We start from the raw sequence: 18,759 nt of genomic DNA on the forward strand, positions 1-18,759 counted from the left end.
TTCCAAATTTGTTTTACACTGTTGTGAGACCGCCCCCTCCCATTGGATAATGTGGGGGATTCCTTATTACATTTGATACGGTGTGACTCCAATTGGGAGGAGGTAGATCTGTTATGTTTAGTATTTATAGAATTGTAACGATAAAACCTCTTTAATGGTAAAGTCTGAATTATTGTTAAAATGTTGAAAATGCTGCTTTTTATAAAGGTTGCCATTTTGCTGCTCTTAGCCCTATGTGCCTGCAGCATGTTTCCAACGTACATCTGGGGTGGGTGACAGTTGGGCTTGGTGCATGCCGTCTAGACAGCCATACACAGAGGAAGCTTAGGTGTGACTAGATAGAAATATAGATAGATAGATAGATAGATAGATAGATAGATAGATAGATAGATAGATAGATAGATAGATAGATAGATAGATAGATAGATAGATAGATAAAGTGGAAAAATTCACAGCTGAGTAACTGAGGTAAAAACGAATGAACCACTGGCTCACCCAAAAGGAGCTGGAGAATAGCCAGCATCATCATGTGGTGTGGCTGAAGTGTTTATTCTTGCAATCATGATGGTCTGTGACATAAATACAATCAAACATTGCTGGGTATATAAAATCCACCTTTTCAAACTCTCAGACAGACAGGGAAAGTAAAACAGCCATGATGTGCAGCCTGCTCCCCTGCATCGCACTTATTTTTGTGGCCACGGTCTTTGCGGCAGGACCACAGTCTTCAACACCAGGTAATGTATTGTATTGCATTTTACTATTCTAGTAGAAATTCACAATAACTTAAAATTAAACTAATTAGTGAAATTGTGAAAATTAATTTTTCTCTTTTCTCAGTCCTGGTTTAGTGAACTATAGGTTCCACCAGCCATTAAGTTATATTACAGGAGTTTAGAGGAAGCTAAGATTTAAAATGAATTGATAGGATTTGTTTGCAATGCTCTGAGCTCTTATTCTAAGAATTTAAATATGTTATTAGTAAGTAATAAGCATGGCAGATGGGTGCTTATCCTTCCTGTTTGAATTTTATATTTCTAGTAAAAATTATGCTGCTGTGTTTAAAGACATTGTTAAGCATAGGCAAAACACACACAGGCATGTCCATCTGTAGGCAAATGGCATGAATAAAAGGCGAAAGTTGTTTTGCAATTGTCAAAAGGCCAATTTATGATCATTTATCAAATTAATCACATGCAATATTTTGTAGGTTAAATCATGGGCACCACTTCACTAATTCATGCACTCTGTCCCCCCCACTCACTCATGTGTACTCACTTCCTACAGGTACCTCCTGAACTATCTCAATTAGGCTCCCCCCTGTACCCATTCACACAGGTATGCCCTTCGCACACAGGCAGAAGATTCATTTTGCACACACACATACACACACACACACACTCACATACAGATATAGGGGGTTATTACAACTTTGGAGGAGGTGTTAATCCGTCCCAAAAGTGACGGTAAAGTGACAGATATACCACCAGCCGTATTACGAGTCCATTATATCCTATGGAATTCGTGATACGGCTGGTGGTATATCCGTCACATTTGGGACGGATTAACACCTCCTCCAAAGTTGTAATAACCCCCATAGTGTCACATACAGAAACATCACTCTTCTGAACTCTCACCCTCCATTTATTTAGCAAAACTTGCATATACAGGAGCACCTTACACACATCAGCAGCACACACACCCTTCAGTCTAAAACCACAATACCTTTCACACATTCTAGACAGCCCCTGCACCCACACACACACACTCTCTGCATTCACATTCTACAGGTACTTTCTGTGCTCACCGCTTACAGGTACACCCTGCACTCACCCTCTAAATGCACTGCTGTACTCTCCTTCCTAAAGGTACCTCCTTACTTTCCACAGACACCTGGCTGCACTCAGTCCCTACACATACATATACATAAGACTCACTGTGCTCAGACAGAGGCACTTATCTATTCCTGCACACCACCCTACTTTATAAAGCAATACTACTTTTTTCAAGAGTGGGTGAATCAGCTAAAAATCAACTGATAGGAAGCAAATTGTATTTACCTCTAACTAAACCATCCAACATTGGTACCCATCATAGGCTCACAAGCAACCCTTTCTCCTTCCCATTGAAACATTCACATTCTTGAGGGTGGCACTTATGAACTACCCATTAATTGGTTGAAACCAAGCAACCAAATAATGAAGTGAATGGGTCTTTTTATGCATATGTTTATATATTACTGCTGTGTCCATGTACCATGCATTCTTAATCTAGCTACGGAGATATTTTAAAGTTAGATGATTCTATGAAATAAAAACAAAGCTCAGCTGTAGTAGGCTGGCCTTGTTTGTAATGGGTACCTATGGTACTTGCACATGAAACTAGGTCCAGTTATCCCTTATCAGTGAAATGTAGGCAGTGTCTAGAAGTCAGGCTCTCTAGCGGTAGCCGTGGATGAGCAGCCAAGGCTTATCTAGGATACATGCAAAGCTGATGCAATACCACTGTGGTCACACAGTACTCACACATGAAACAAAATATGCAGTGTTACAAAAATAAAGGTACTTTATTTAGGTGACACAAATATCAAAAATATCATAGTGACTATACTCCCTTAGGAGGTAAGTAACACAAAAATGATATACACTAGTATGCAGAAATATGCAGGAAAACAGTTAGAAAACAGTGCAATTACTGAAAATCACAATAGTTAGAAATGGGCCTAAGGGGAGCACAAACCATATACTAAGAAAGTGGAATGTGAATGTCTGTCTCCAACCTAGGCAGGTGTAGTGTGTAGGGGGGAGCTGGGAGTATTAGAAACCCCCAAAGGTAAGTAGTAGAACCCACCGAGAGCCCAGGAAAGCAGGAGTAAAACACAGTAACTTTCCTAGAACACACAGAAACACAAGAAAGAAGATTATGCAAGAACCAGAAGAGACTGCAAGACACCAACACTGGATTTCTGGACCTGAGGACCTGTGGAAGAAGGGGACCAAGTCCAAGAAGCACAGAAGAGTCCATGGAGAACAGGAGCCCCTGCTATCCTGGATGAAGGTGCAAAAGAAGGACCACCGGTGTAGAAGAACAGTTGGGATTGCACCCATGAAGATGGAGTCAGGTTCCTGATGATGTCCCACGCCAGATGGAAGATTGCAGTCTGTTTTGCTTCACTGGAGTCCACCAACAAGTCTTGGCACACGCAAAGTTCAACGTTAGCATAAAATGGAGCTGCCTGGTACCAGGAAGGACCAGGTGGACTATACCCAGGAGGGGGAGTTGAAGGGGGGTCTCAGCAACTCAGAGAGCCCACAGAAGACCAGGCATTGTCCACAAGAGTCCCACAGCACGAGGACAAACAAGGTGCAAAAGGGACCCACGCAGCACAACGACAAAGGATCCCAAGCCGCCGGAGAACCACTCAGGAAGCTGTGCGTCACAGGATAGCGTGCTGGGGTACGGAGCTGCATGTTGTATGAAGAACTTCATGGAAAGATGCCAACAAGCCTTGGCAACTGCAAAACACACAGTGCACGGGGTACTGTCTTGCGTTGGGAAGCAAGCTCTTACCTCCACCAAAGTTGGACAGTAGGACCTCAGGACCATCAGGACCACTTCAGTCCACCACCCATGATGCAGGATCCATGCAGCTCAGCAGGAGAGGGGATCCATGCAGCCGGTTGTCGTTGCAGTAGTGCCTGCAGAAGTAGGAGAGTGACTCCTTCACCCCAAGGGAGATTCCTTTGCTCTTCTGGTGCAGGCTGAAGACGGGCTGTCCTCGGAGGATGCATGATCGGAAAATAGTTGCAGTTGCTGGCATGGGCTGAAGATACAATGTTGCAGAAGGCGTCTTGCTTCTTTGTTGCAGTTTGAAAGGGAGATTGGTCACCTAACCAGGTAAGCACCTATCAGGGGAGGGCTCTGACATCACCAGCTGGCACTGGCCACTCAGATGCTCCCAGAGTTCCCTGCCAACCTTGAATCCAAGATGGCAAAACCCAGAGGCCCTATGGAGGAGCTCTGAGCACCACCCCTCCTGGGGTGGTGATGGACAGGGGGTGGTAACTCTCCTTTCCTTTGTCTGGTTTCGCAGCAGGGTAGGGACTGGAGGTCCCTGATCAGGTGTAGACTGGTTTATGCACAGAGGGCATCAAATGTGCTCTTCAAAGCATTTCCAGTGGCCTGGGGAGGCTACCCCTCCCAAGTCTGTAACACCTATTTCCAAAGGGAGCAGTTGTAACATCTCTCTCCCAAAGGAAATGCTTTTTTCTGCCTTCCTTGGCTCAAGCTGCTTAAGCAACAGGAGGGCAGAAACCTGTCTGAGAGGTGGCAGCAGCTAGGGCTGCCTGGAAAACCTCAGAAGGCTGAAACGGCAGTACTGAGGGTCTTCTAAGGAGCCCCCAGAGTGCAAGGAATCATACAACCAATGCTTGCAAAAGCATGGGGGTATGATTCCTACATGTTTGATACCAAACATGCCCATGTTCAGATTTACCATTATGTAGCTACTCACATACGCACATAGCAAATCATACATGCACTGACACACCTGCTAACGTACTCACACACCCACAAAACTATCACACCCAGTCACAGACATACACAGCCACTCACACACCCACACAACCACTCACTGTCATTCACACACCCATACAGTCACTCACACACCCGCTCACAGACCCACAAAACCCCTTGCACGCCAACTCACAGACTCACACAGCCACTCATACATCCACTCCCACTAAACCACTACCATACTCAGTCACAGACCTACACAGCCACTCACACATCCATTCACACACTGACTCACCCACTTACACACCAACACAACCACTCATACACCCACTCACACACCCATACAGCCAGTCACACACCTGCTTACAGACCCACAAAACCACTTGCACACCCACTCACCCCATTCTTTTCTGTGCGCCAGCTCCAAGACCTTCAGTCACCATAGTGCAAGAATGGCTGGTAGGCAGCTGAACCTACCACCAGCACTAGGGAAAACACAGGGGTGTGCTGTATTTTTGTAAATACGGCGCATCCCTGCATTTATGAATTGACGCAGCACGGCTCTACCAACTTCCTTGTAGATATGCCCCATAACTTATGCCCTAAAGTAACAATAACTCATGCCTTCACCATATACTGCTAATTGTCTCACATATTACATTGGTCATGACATCTTCTATGACATCATTGATAATATTACTACAACATTTACAATACCATTATTCATAAGAAAACTGTCCATGGCGGGGTTTTCTTGTTATATTTAAAAATGTAAATTGTATTTTATTAAGTGTATTAAAGCATACTTTGCTGGATGATTTAATCAGTGATGTCATTTGAGATGCCATCAGTGATGTCACTGACCATCTCATAAGTGATGTAATATGTGAGGTCATAAGCAGTAAATTGCAGGGGCCAAAGTTATAGTTAGCTCATGTAACTACAACTGCTGAATTCTATGTTTGTTGTGTGTAAAATAAAAGTATATCTGTAATGTACCTGTAAACTGTTGTTTGAGTGAAATTCTAAGGTTTGTGTTTTAATTCTATTTCCTAACTATAATGTCCCTTTAACTGTCGTGTTTTTTTCAGTGAATTTCTATTGTTTTTTAATGGTATTTCCTAACTATCACATCCCTGTAACCTTTGTGTTTTAAGTGAATTTCTACGGTTTGTCATGGTATTTCCTTTTTAAAATATCTCTGTAACTTATGTTTTTTTAATGAATTGTTAAGGTTTTGTAATACTATTTACTAACTATAACGTCCCTGTAATAGCATTAGCATTAGCAAAACAGTTCAACCAGAGGGGTTTGACAATTAATATTCAACATCTCCCTCATTTTCAATTTTTGGTTTCTTAACAACATCCTTATTCACTTTCATTTCCTTCCTTGCAACAGCATCACCACACTGTTTTGAAAGTTTCTGCTGTGGACAGATGGAACATTTCTCATAAACTGGATATTGTCCTAAATGAGGAGCATGGAGACTTCTTAATCAGTTGTATGGTTTAACACAACGTGAGTCTGCTTTTACTCTGCTGTCATCAAATGCAACTAGATACAAATTAGACAATGTCCTCACTCGAGACAAAGCTACATATGACATACCTTCCTTAAAGACTGTGATACCACTATTAATAAAGGCTGCATCTAAGCCTAAAGCTTGTGATTTATGAATACTAAAGGCATATGCTAGAAAAACTAAAAACTGTTTCTGTTGAACATATACATTTTTCACAAACTGAATACATATAGTACCTTGCCCAATTTGCTTTGTGTTGTCACTCTGATCAAATTTAATCCCAAGGTATTCTAGCCCATTCCTATTAGGAAAATTAATACAATCGACAACTTTACTCATAGCACCATTAACCAAATCTTCCTCAATGTTTAAGTTTTGCCACAAAATAACCCTATAGTTTTTGCATAGACTTAAACATTTCTCCAATACTTCAGTTAATGAAACAGATTTTCCTAATGAATCCATTTAGGCTTGTAACTTCTCATTTAGCATCACATTGACACCCTGGTGTTCCATTTTATATACTGCCTTCAGTGGCAAAATGTATTCTTTTTCCAATTCCAGCAAATCATTGTTGAAACGTGCATACTCCTTCAATGTAGGCATTAGGCATGTGCACCATTTTGTATAATATTGAACATTAGCTCTGTTGCTGTCTTCGTTGTTGGATAAAGGTTTTTAAGAAGACAGCTTTTTAGAACACACCTTCTTTCTTTTGAACGAACACCTATGCTAATATCTTTCAAAACATAGTTATACTCAATATAAAATGTTTGTTGCATAATCCTGATTAATTCTTTCCATTGGAAATGTAACCAAATATTCACATGTCCAATGCTTTTCAAAGAATTCCTAGCTTCATCATGCAACAGTGTTTCGAACACAGATGAACCCTTCACAGGAGTAAGTTCCAGTAGATCACAAAAACAATCAAATGATTTCCTCCAAATAGGACATCAGAATCTGTTCTCAGAACCTCTTGCATTCACAAATGCACGAAAGCAAGCATTAGGTTTCAGATCATGCTCACAGTTACAATGATTAAAAGTTTAAACTTTTGTAACATTCTTCACACTTCATGACAAGCTTCATCACATAGCTTTTTGTATTCCAGTTTGTTTTCATGCTCCACAGGATAAGTTGCACTCTGTAGTGCAATTGTAGAAAAGCTGTGGAAACTTGTGTTAATTAACTTTTACCAGTGCCAGCTTTACTACTGAAATCCAATTCAGGTATTATCCAGCAATATCAGGTCACCAGCATATTACATTACAGGGCAGTTTTGGTAACTTAATTTGGGTGGAAAGGTTTTACCCTGCAGCAGCTCTGCACGCATGTAGGCTGTGTAAATGTTAAAAAAAGTTGGGGCAATAACACAGCCCTTCTTGAGCAACTTATTGGTATATATTTTCCTGGTAGCGTAGCTATGTGAGATCCTGATACGCATCCATGTATCCGTAAAGTTGCTTTGGAATGCCCTACATAGAAAATTTTGCACTTGGGATATTGCGGTCAATTCCATCAAATGCGGCACTATAATCTTTGAAACAGGCATAGGGAGGGGGCATGTTCACTTCAGCTGGATTTTTCTCCAGATATGATAGAGAAAGCACATTATCAGTGGTTGATTAGTTTGGCCTGAATCCAGTTTGGTAGTACAGGATGATATTACTATCATTAATTCGTGCCTCAAGTTCATACAATAATACCTTTGCAAATGCCTTTCTATCGATATTAAGCATGGCAACTCACCTGCAGTTGTCAGGCGAAGTGCAATCGCCCTTTTTGTGAATGGGAAAAAAGATAGACCCTTTTCACGATTCTGGAATACTTGATGACAAGATGCATTGTTAATTAAACTATACATATGTGGTGCCCAGAAGTCCCAATCATCCTTAAAAATGTTCCCTGGCAGACCATTAGGACCGGGTGCTCCATCTACCCTAATGCTCTTAGGGATTCTTGATGTCTCTTTTCCCGTGATGTATGTTGGATTCGCTTTCAGTTCATCCAAAACGTTTGTGAAAAATCTATTAGTGGTCGTGTTCTGTATCTCTGCATCAAAGTATAAAGTTATTTCATGAGCGCACCACTTGTCTGCTGAAACTGTGTTGTCCTTGACTAATGATTTACTTGCTAAGTTGTTGATTTAATCGCAGAACTCTCTTGACTTACTTGGTGCCAGCAGAGTGTGAAAATGGAGCCATTCCTTCTCTATTTTTTTTTTTTTTTTTTCTGCCAACCAGTTTCTTATTAGATTTTCTGGTGCTTTTTGCTTTCTCTTCTGTGTAGCGGTTCTTCCAGATCCAATAGTGGATCACAGGAAGGTAACATATTTGTTTACTCTCTTGGAAGGCTTAATTTCTTGAAAATATGGAGCACTGGTTACGCTTACTCTTAGTTGGTTGCTTCCTGTGCTTGTTTATTAATAAGGCCTTGTGGAACAATGTTATTATCATCCTCCATTGTTTTTGGTACATTGTGGCATTGTGTGCTGAAGTTGAAAGAGTAGCAGCTGCTTTCCAGGCTGCATACCGACCCTTGGCTACTTGACCCCATTTGATTCTTCTGATAATAGGGCAAATATTGGATGGAAGTGGCTGCTCTATCAATTACTCCTTCATGAGTGTTGTTGCCCTTGCATTCACCACTAAAGACGGTGGATAGTTGTAACTTTCTGATCTCTGCTGTACTTAAGATGCCTCACACCTGTTTTGCAGGTTTGTGCTTAGGAATATAGAATCTAAAGTCGAAATAGTCCTAAAAGTTAGGGGTTGTGTACCATTATGATTGGCCAAACTTAAACAAAAGTCATGGAAGTGAGCCCTGAGCAGGTCACGTGTGGTACCCATTTTTGTGGACCTGGAAGGCCTATGTCATGTATGTTGAAGTCTCCCTCAATGGTGAAAGCATGAGCGGGATATTCGAAATTCATACATACCAGATCTCATTATGTTGACCATTTGTTTAACCATTGCGAATTGGATTGTACTGCAGGGGTTAATGTACAAATGTAATTCAAAAATGGAAGTTGGGGTGTCAGTTATTACCAAATCTTTAAGCTCCAGCACCTGCAAAACATTGCAGGGAAGACAAAGAGCCATTACTTTCACTTGTAGATCCAGTTTTACATAAGTCCAAAGGTCACCCATAAGCCTTCCAAACAGGTTTTTCTTTTAGGCTGATGTGTGAATTGCATGAAAACCTTGAATAGCAATAGGCTCCCTCAACCATGTTTCTTTTTATAAGAGGATGTCCTCTGATTGCAAAAATTCCACAGAGTTTGTGTTAGATACTGTAGAATTTAGCCCTGCCACATTCCAGCTTATGACCTTGATTGTGTCTTTATGAGATGACTTATTTCCCCCCTTACAGCACGGTATGGGGCTACCCCTTGGCTGTGAGCACCGTTGAAACCCATGACCAATCGGATTAGTCAATGCTTCTTCCAGCTGTCTGGCACATTAGCCTTTCGGAGTATGATTATCTCCAGTGTCACGTACCATTTTGATCATGATCCTTCTTTCCCAATTAGAGGGCCTTATTTGTTTTGTCCCTCTCAGGATACTGTAAACTGCCTTATCCTGTGTCAATATTCTAAGGTTGTCGGGTTTCTTCTACTGATTTATTTGACAGACTTGTTGTCTATCTGTCAGGTTTGCGGGTACTTATCCAGGGCCAGCATGCTCACACTAATTCCCCATTCAGTAATGCCATGATTTTTATAGTGTCACCAGAAATGGAACATTCTGGTAAGGTTGAATCCTTTTAATTTGTCAGTGTCATGTTCTTGAGCTGCCCAGACAAAAGATGTGCCATTGCAAGACATCTGAGTGTTGGAATGTTGCTCAAAAGATAAAGAATGTTGGACCTATTTAGTGTGTCTCAAGACCCTCTTGTTCCATACTGTGGGTTGAAGATCAGGACGGTGTTAGATGGTGCCAGCGGTTGTGAGAAGTTGTCCCTATAAATTTTTGTTCAGTGGAGTAGCTGACTTCCTTCATTTAGGTATTCTGCTACTTGGTCCTTTCTAACTACCTCCTTCATGGATTGTGCATCAATAGTAATTAGACAATGCACCTCCTCGGTGCATGCTTGTTCCACTATCTCCTATGGTATAACACTACATGGAACCTGGTGAAGTCCTACATGCCTGAAAGATATATTATGCTTAAATGTGGTGTCAGAAGTCTTGGAATTCGAATTTTGTTCAGACCTATTGCAAGTGGAGTCCACCACCTGAGCGTAGGTGTGCCTTGGGAGGTGCAAAGTCTTATGTTGCGTGAGCCGGACTTCAGTATCCATTTTCACTTGCACATCTGCTTGTTGATTAGATTGTTCAATTATCTTTAGTGCAGAGATCATCAGAATGAAAATTGGATACTTTGCTGGGCCCTCTTTGCTGGAGTCAGTGCCATTTTCCTGTCCATCACTGCATTCAATTGCTATGCAACACACTTTCTGGGTGGTGTGGGTGGTATGGGATATATTAGAGGGGCGACTCAGTCTTCTGCTATGTTTCATAGGCTTTTCTTAACTTTTTCTTTTGATGGCATGACAGTGAGTCATTGCTCTCCAAGCATTCAAAGGCTCCCCCACCTTCCAGGTTACCTTGCTGAGGAACGTGGTACGTTTTCGTGACTTGGCCTACATGCCCTTTTCTCTGATTAGCATAATTACCAGGTTTATCATTTTCCATATTAGGTGCTGATAAGTTCATCTGTGGATTATGCTCAGTGACCTTCGATCTTTGTGCGCTGATGGATTGAGCCCTACATTGAGCACAGCTGTCTATGTTGCCTTCATCACAAAGTTCTACATTCCCTGGTCCCTCCTGTAGGTTCTGAATGGCAGATTCATCATTATTGGGGTCATCCAAGTGCCTGGTTTTACAATGATTTAATAATGGCGACAATAGCTCTGGTAGCATTGTAAGTTTGTCAGTGATTGCGCTATTTGCTGTGAGGTCATTTCCTTTTTGGGAGAACTATTGGTCAATCTTCGTACTCAAGCTGTCCATCTTCCCATCCAGGGATAAGACACTCTGCACCAGCATATGTATTAAATCCACCCGGACCTCTAGCTTATTCAACTGCTAGGAAAGGGCCTTGACCACCGCCAGTAAGGAGGAGTTGATGGTGGTAATGATTTGATCAGCAGTGCTATCACTGAGTGCTTTAGAGTCTAAAGAACAGTCGTCTGTTCATTTAGAGTCTCCGCTTTTCCACCTCCGTGCCTATTTCCTGTTCCCCAGAAATGGTTAAAGATTGAGTCAGTGAGCATTGCATCTCAAGGGGGCAACCCAAAGCCCATTTTGATCTTCTCAAGCTTGTCAATGTCGTCAAGCTCATCCGATCAATCCCCTTCTTAGGGGGGTCCTGCTCATGTTGATATACTATTGCCTCCATTTTGATCTTATGTCGTACTTCTGATGGTGCAAGTCTCAACGCTACTGGGTTTGGGCTGTGGCCAGAGTCCTGTCCGCTGCGCTTAACTTCTGGTGACAGTACTTTTATTAAGTTTGTTTTGAGAACTATTGCCACCCTCATCCAGTGTTGAACAGATCTCAAGGATTTCAGGCCCCTCTGCCTTGACAGCGTACATGTTCGTGTCTGTGAGGTCATCACTGAGTCTGCCACCTCCACCATCTCTTCAATTACAGACTCTTCTGAGCCGCACACAGTCTTAGTTGGGCCACTTCCGTGGGGAAGAAGGGGGCTAGGCACACACTCTGCAGAGGCTGACTACAACCCCATGCTCCACACTGCCTACTTAAAGTCTCCTTGGTGCTAATATAACAGGCAGAGGCAGCAGGTGAGGCAGATAGTGGCCTAGTGGTGCAAGCAGTTAAATCGATGATGCAGAAGCACTCTGCCAAAACTCTCTGCTGCCCCAACCCCCCCCATGCAGCCCCCCTCACTGCCACACCACACCACTAATCTTTTCTACCTCCGGTTCAACAATGAGTGAGCAAATGAGGCATGCAGGTGCAGGCAAAGGCAAGCAGGCAGGTGGTCAAGTGGGGCCGATGGGCAGAATGAGGTGGGATGAGGCAAGGCGAGGCAACCATGACAAGCAGGGTAGACAGGGAACACGAAGCATGTGGAGCTTCCCATTGAAATTAGGGCCATCTCCATGGTTCATTCAGCGTCTCTTTTCTTATTGCGTCCCTAAGCGCTAAGGGCTTGAGTCTTGAGACTTCAAGGTTCTGGCCTCTCCTAACTCTCCAGCCTCAGTGGTGGAAACTCAGCTTGGCAGCTCCTGTGACTTGGCGGCATGTCGGCTTGCAGCACAGCCTGCAGCACCGCTGGCCCCTGCAAGCTCGACCCCTGTCAGCCCAGCTCCAACTGACCTCCTCTTGAGAAAAACCTGCCAAATGAGCAATGGGCTCCATATACCAAAACAACTTACGCTTCTGTAAAAAAATTATATATAGAAAGGATGGAGTCAATTTCACAGATGGATTCAACAGGATGTTCCTCAACAACATAAAAGGATGTATTTTGTTATATGTGTAATTATCATCTACACATCATAAACACAAAAGATCTTTTCAGAGCAACCCTTCTCCCAAACACTGGTTCTTTATTTAATACAGTGGATGTCTGAGTGGGTATGAGTGGCTGTATGGGTGCATGAGAGAGTGTGTGAGTGGGTGTGTAAGTGACTCTGTAAGTCTGTGAATGCATGTGTAAGTGGTTTTGTTGGTCCGTGAGAGGGTGTTTGAGTGGTTGTATGTGGCTATGTGGGTGATTGATTGGTTGTATTCGTATATGAGTGGGTGTGTGAGTGACTCTGTGGGTCTGTATGTGGGTGTGTGAGTAGTTTTGTGGGTCCGTCAGAGAGTGTTTGAGTGTGAGAGTGAATGTGAGTGGGTGTGTGAGTGCGTGAATAGGCATGTGAGTTTGAGTGGTTGTGTGGGTCTGTGAGTGGATGTTTGAGTGGCTGTGTGGGTCCCTGGGTGTGTGAGTGGTTTTCTGGGTCTGTGAGTGGGTGTGTGAGTCTCTGAATGGGTGTGTGAGTGGGGGTATGAATTTGTGAATGGGTGTGCAAGTGGGTGTGTGAGTGGCTGTGTTAGTCTGTGAGTGGGTGTGTGAGTGGTTCTGTGGGTCTATAAGAGGGTATGTGAGTGCATGTGTGAGTGGCTATGTGGGTGTGTGAGTGGCTTTATGGGTGGGTAATGGGTGTGTGAGTGTGTGAATTGTTGTGTGAGTAGGTGTGTGACTGTGTGAATGGTTTGTGACTAGGTATGTGAGTGTATGAATGTGTGTGTGTGATTAGCTGCATGAGTGTGTGAGTGTCAGTGTTTTTCTGGGTCTCTGAGTAGGTGTGTGAGTAGCAGTGTGGGTGTGTAAGTGGGCATGTGAGTGTATTGTGGGTGGGTATGTGAGTGAATGTGTTACTGGCTGTTTGGGTCTCTGAGTGGTGTGTCAGTTGGTGTGGAAGAATTTGAGAGGCTGTGTAGGTGCCTCTGTGTGTCTGTGAGTGGATGTGTGAGAGGTTCTCTGGGTCTCTGAGTGGATGTATCAGGGACTGCACAGGTATGTAAATGGGTGTCTGAGTGGCTAAATGTGTTGAGAAGGGCCACTCAACTTAAAAGCAGGATGTCTGCAGGGGCGATGGTATGCCCCCGACCTCCTGGAACAGCTCTTGGCACTTCCTGGTGGACACAGAAACCCCGGCAGGTGTCCCAAAAGGAAAGGTGGAGTGGAAGAGAAAAAGACAAAACACTGTCACATTTTGCCGGTCCAGCCAGGCACCCTGTATCTTTGGGGGGCAGGTCATTGTTGACAGAGTGATAGTAGAGTTAGTGCACTCAACTTCCTTGAAACTGAATCTCTCTTTCTGATATGGGCACGAGAGCGATAGAAGTACACCGGGATGCTCCAGAACACTGTTGGCACAGTTATTAACACTGCATTATCAAAACCCCAAACTGAGTACCATAACAATAAGTACTGCAACACTAGAGCTGGCTTCCCAGAGAGTCACTGTTGCTCACTTTTTGTAGTACATAAGCTCAAGCAGATTTCCTGAAGCACATTTAGGCAAGTAACTACAATAATAATGTAGAATGTTCAGAAATGCATTTGTCTCTTCAAGATAAGCACTCTGCCAAAATACGAGGTCTGAAGCATACCAGTTGTTCTAGGAGAGCGTGGCGCTCAAAGAACAAACTCCCTGGAGAATACTAGTCACTTAGCTGCAGTCTTTTCCAGAGTGCTGGAGGACTACCTGGTGTCAGCTGGTACAGGAACGAAGAAAAGAATTTCCTCAAAAGTCCTGAATATGAGGATGACAGCAGGGTGCTGAGATCAGGAAGCAAAACAAAGCCAAGCAGGGAGGCATGCTTCACTCTGCTATTTATAGCCAATCAGGAAAGCAGTTGAGTTTCCACATGTGGATGAGTCACCACACCCAATTAGAAGCACATGTCTACACCTGCTCACATTAGCAAACAAGCATTGGTAAAACAAGCATTGCTAAAACCAATTGTGTAACACAGCACATTGGGGGTCATTCTGACCCCGGCGGTCAGAGACCGCCGGGGCCAGGGTCGGCGGGAGCACCGCCGACAGACCGGCGGTGCCCCGCAGGGCATTCTGACTGCGGCGGTTCGTCCGCGGTCAGATGCGGGAAACCGACGGTCTCCCGCCGGTTTCCCGCCGGTTTCCCGCTGCCCTGCAGAATCCTCCATGGCGGCGGAGCGCGCTCCGCCGCCATGGGGATTCTGACACCCCCTACCGCCATCCTGTTCCTGGCGGGACTCCAGCCAGGAACAGGATGGCGGTAGGGGGTGTCGTGGGGCCCCTGGGGGCCCCTGCAGTGCCCATGCCAAAGGCATGGGCACTGCAGGGGCCCCCGTAAGAGGGCCCCACAAAGTATTTCAGTGTCTGCTATGCAGACACTGAAATACGCGACGGGTGCCACTGCACCCGTCGCACCTTCCCACTACGCCGGCTCAATTCTGAGGTGGCGTCCTCGTGGGAAGGTTGATTTGCCCTGGGCTGGCGGGCGGCCTTTTGGCGGCCGCCCGCCAGCCCAGGGCGGCCGGTATTTTGGTGGGGGAACTCTGGCGGGCGTTCTCCGCCGCCCGTCAGGGTCAGAATGACCCCCATTATGTTTACTTAGAAACATGAAGGTTAAACCACGAACAGAGATATGATTTAACCCTAATCCCTGGGGATGCTGACAGAAAACGCATGAGGCACCTTGGGGATTCCTGACAATATGGATGTATGACAGGGGTGTGAGGGGCTGAATGGGCCTCTGAGTGGGTGTGTGAGCAGGTGTGTGGGTATGTAAGTGACATGTGATTGTGTGGTAAGTAAATGTATGAGTGGGTATGTGAGTGGATATATGGATGTGTGAGTGAGTGTGTGAGTGGTTGTGTGGGTGTGGGAGTGAGTGTGTGAGTAGGTCTTTGAGTGAGTATGTGAGTGGATATATGGATGTGTGACTGAGTGTGTGAGTGGTTTTGAGGGTGTGTGAGTGAGTGTGTGAATACGTCTTTGAATGAGTGTGTGAAAGGGTGTATATTTTTTAATGGGGGTCTGGATCTGCAGATACATCATGGATTTACATGGGGGGTCACCCAGTGCAGCGGTGGATCCGCAGATCCTCGTTTGCCCTGAAAAAACATTTTAGACAATTTGTTGCCCATAAGTTATCCCTCAGAGACCCTTCTATCGTTCCCAATGGGTCATGGTAACATTTATCCTCCCCCCGTCAACAGGACTGAGTACCATTATAGAAAATGGCAGCCGCAAATTCCCTTTCAGATTGCGGCCAGCCAATCAAGGCATTGAAGTTGGTGCATGTATCTACGGTGGATCTGTGTCTCTAGATATACATAAAATGTATTTCTTTAATAACTCCAAGCTACTAAGCAGATTTACACCAGATTACAAAAAGCGATATTTCTGACCAAAATCTAGGTTCCTGCCAAATATGGTGTAATTTTGGTCAGATGTTTGGGCTGTAGTCATGTCTAAAATGACTATGGGGAATTGCATGAGAAAATTGCGTTTTGAGACCTCCCCCCTTGTTTTCTCAGCCCCCGCTTGACAAATCTACCCATAACTTTCCTGACAGGAACTGAATTGACTGCCACACTAATTTTGATCATTTGTTAAGATTCATCAAACAGCACCAAAGTTATTAGCAACACTAAAAATGATTTTCTGCGCCATGTATGTGTTCCTCTAAATACGTATAGCTATTTTAAGTGGCTATAACTCGCGTCCCTGCCATGCACAGTTTTATCTTCAATACTTTCACTGCTAATGTTTAATTTATATTTTTGATGACATTATAGAAGTTGTCATGAGTGCTGTACTATCTGGGGTAATTAACAATGCATGGTAAGGGAGCGAGTTATCATTACCTCAGGGCGTGTGTTTTTGTTGCGTAAAAGAAATCCAACTGCTGAATTTCTAATATTTTGTGCGAGTAAATTCAGAACCTAGTTTTTTTCAATGACTTTCTATGTTTTTATAACGTAAAGTAATTTTATTTACTATACGCTAATACAACCACTGCCGGGGGTTGGCCTTTGGCCGTGTGTGGCGGGGTTTGATCACAGGGCCTGGCCTTTGGCCAAACCCCTATAACTACCCAACCCTGCAGCCAAACCCTTATTACCATCCAGCCCCTAGTCGCACAAAGCCTTTAGCAGTGGCCAGACCCTGTGGCCAACCCCTATCAGCACCCAACCCTGTGTCATTTCTTGCCCCCTGTTTCTGCCTTTCCTCTCATTTCTTGCCCTCTGGTTCTGCCTCTCTATCCATTTTCTGCTAGTTTTTTGCTCTCTGTTTGTGCCTTCCTGCTTCTTTCTTCCCTGTTTGTGCTTTGGGGGCAAGACCCCTGCAGTCCCAGCTATCTCCCCACCTCCAGCAGGAGCTAGTACTGCTATTGCACACAGGGAGCTGCTAAATATGCAGCTCCCTCTCTGTGTGCAAGAGCAATCATTTCATCTCTTTCCCTGCCCGCATCTCTGTGGGCAGTGAAAGAGATGAAATCTCTGGTTCCAGCGGGCGGAAGCACTTTGACAGCCTTCACTTGCTAGAACCAGAGTGTTTGCACTCACTTGGCGGTAGCTATCAAAGCTCCTGCCATGTCTGAGCAAACAGCTATGTCCTATGGGTGTGCACCCGGGACATAGCAGGAGCCAGCCCTGGGGGCTGGCGGTTCCCAGAGCTATTACTGGCTCCAGGAGGGGGGGGCGCGTGGCCACCCTCCAGCATTTACAATTTGCCCTGGGGAGGTGGTGATAGCCAGGTGTCCACGACAGACCCCCTTCTTAGTTTGCTTAGAAGCCCCGGGGAGGCCCTGTGCACCCCCCTCCTTATTTTTTACATACTCCCTGAAACCTGGCCCACACAGGGACTTTAGTATAAGCAAGCACAGGAGACCCTGCTTGTTTTTTTGTTTGTTTTATTTTCACAAATTGGTTGCAAATTTAGGGCAAAATATTTTTTTTAAAGTGCTTTCTTGCCTGGCCGGGTCCCCGTGGAACCCCAGCACTGAGCAAAGAGGTCAGGGTTTCCCTACCCTGTTGCCTTTTCTTTTTTTTAAATCTTTTTTTCAGGGACTCGGCTGAAGCCGAGGCCCTAGATGGCTGACACCACTTCCTGGTTGAAGTGTTGATAGTCAAACAAATCTCTGCAGCAGATTGGCAGTATTCACAAAGTCTTTGCTCCTCCAGATATCTATATTTAGTTTTTTTTTTAGTAGCTCAAAAACTACTGAACAGATTTGAACACCAATCAACAAAAAAGCTTCTTTCCGGACCAATAGCTACCTTTCTGTCAAATTTGGTGTAATTCCGTCCAGTCGTTCGGGCTGTAGTTGTGTTCAAAATCTCTATGGGAATTACAAAGGGAAATCCCCCCGACCCCTTTTTCTCAGCGCTGCCTAATGAATCACCCCGAAAATTCCAATGTACAACAAGATTTCTCGGGAACACTTTTTAAAAATAAATTCGTAAAGATTCGTCAAAGGGTGCCAAAGATGTAGGCAAGTCAAAAAATGTATTTTTCTATGGAAACTAGGTCCTCCTACTGGTGACCGCATATATATATATTCACTTAAAAAAACAAAGGTTACCAGGGCGTTATAGTTAGGCTCACATTTTAAAAGAATGAAACCATAAAACTTCACCAGTTACAGTTAGAGTTACCTCAAGTAACTATAACTCATGCCCTAAGGTAACTATAACTCGAGCCCCCACCATGCACAGTTTACATTGATATCATCAATGATGTTATGAAGAATGGTATGCATATCATATTTTGAGGGGGTAATTAGCAGTGCATGGCAAGTTTCCCCCTGCGCCCACGCTAAATTAAGTTGCCTGCCTTCCACCGTCCTTTATCCACTGTGACTCTGCTTGAACAATAAAAAAATAAAAATGTTACCCCTGGGGGTGTCCCTTTGGGACCCCACCACCAAAGCTAAGGGGTCAGGGTGTTCGTAACCTGACCTCCTTTCTTTTTTTTTAAACTTTTGTTTTGGGACTCGACTTGTCCGAAGATGGCTGAAAACACTTAAACGGCTTCTGTTATCAGCCAATCAGATCTCAGCACGAGATCAGGAGGGGACGCAAATCTTTTCCATCCCTAGAAATACAAATTTGGATTTTCTATATTTTCTCCAAAACTACTGGACGGTATTACACCAAAACAAAAAAGCACTCGTTATGGACCACGACCTACCTT

At 44.2% G+C, this 18,759-nt stretch overlaps 1 protein-coding gene across 1 annotated transcript in view; it reads left to right on the top strand.

Moving 5' to 3' along the window:
- Nucleotides 1-621: 621 nt before the first annotated feature.
- Nucleotides 622-18,759, top strand: part of LOC138249252 (trefoil factor 2-like) — a 104,028-nt gene continuing 85,890 nt past the window's right edge. Inside the window, exon 1 of the mRNA XM_069203222.1 lies at nt 622-737. Coding sequence (XP_069059323.1) covers nt 656-737 — 82 coding nt within the window. The 5' untranslated portion in view covers nt 622-655. The remainder of the gene's footprint in view (nt 738-18,759) is intronic.

This window comes from Pleurodeles waltl, chromosome 8 (genome assembly GCF_031143425.1).
Source record: "Pleurodeles waltl isolate 20211129_DDA chromosome 8, aPleWal1.hap1.20221129, whole genome shotgun sequence".
Lineage (NCBI taxonomy): Eukaryota > Metazoa > Chordata > Amphibia > Caudata > Salamandridae > Pleurodeles > Pleurodeles waltl.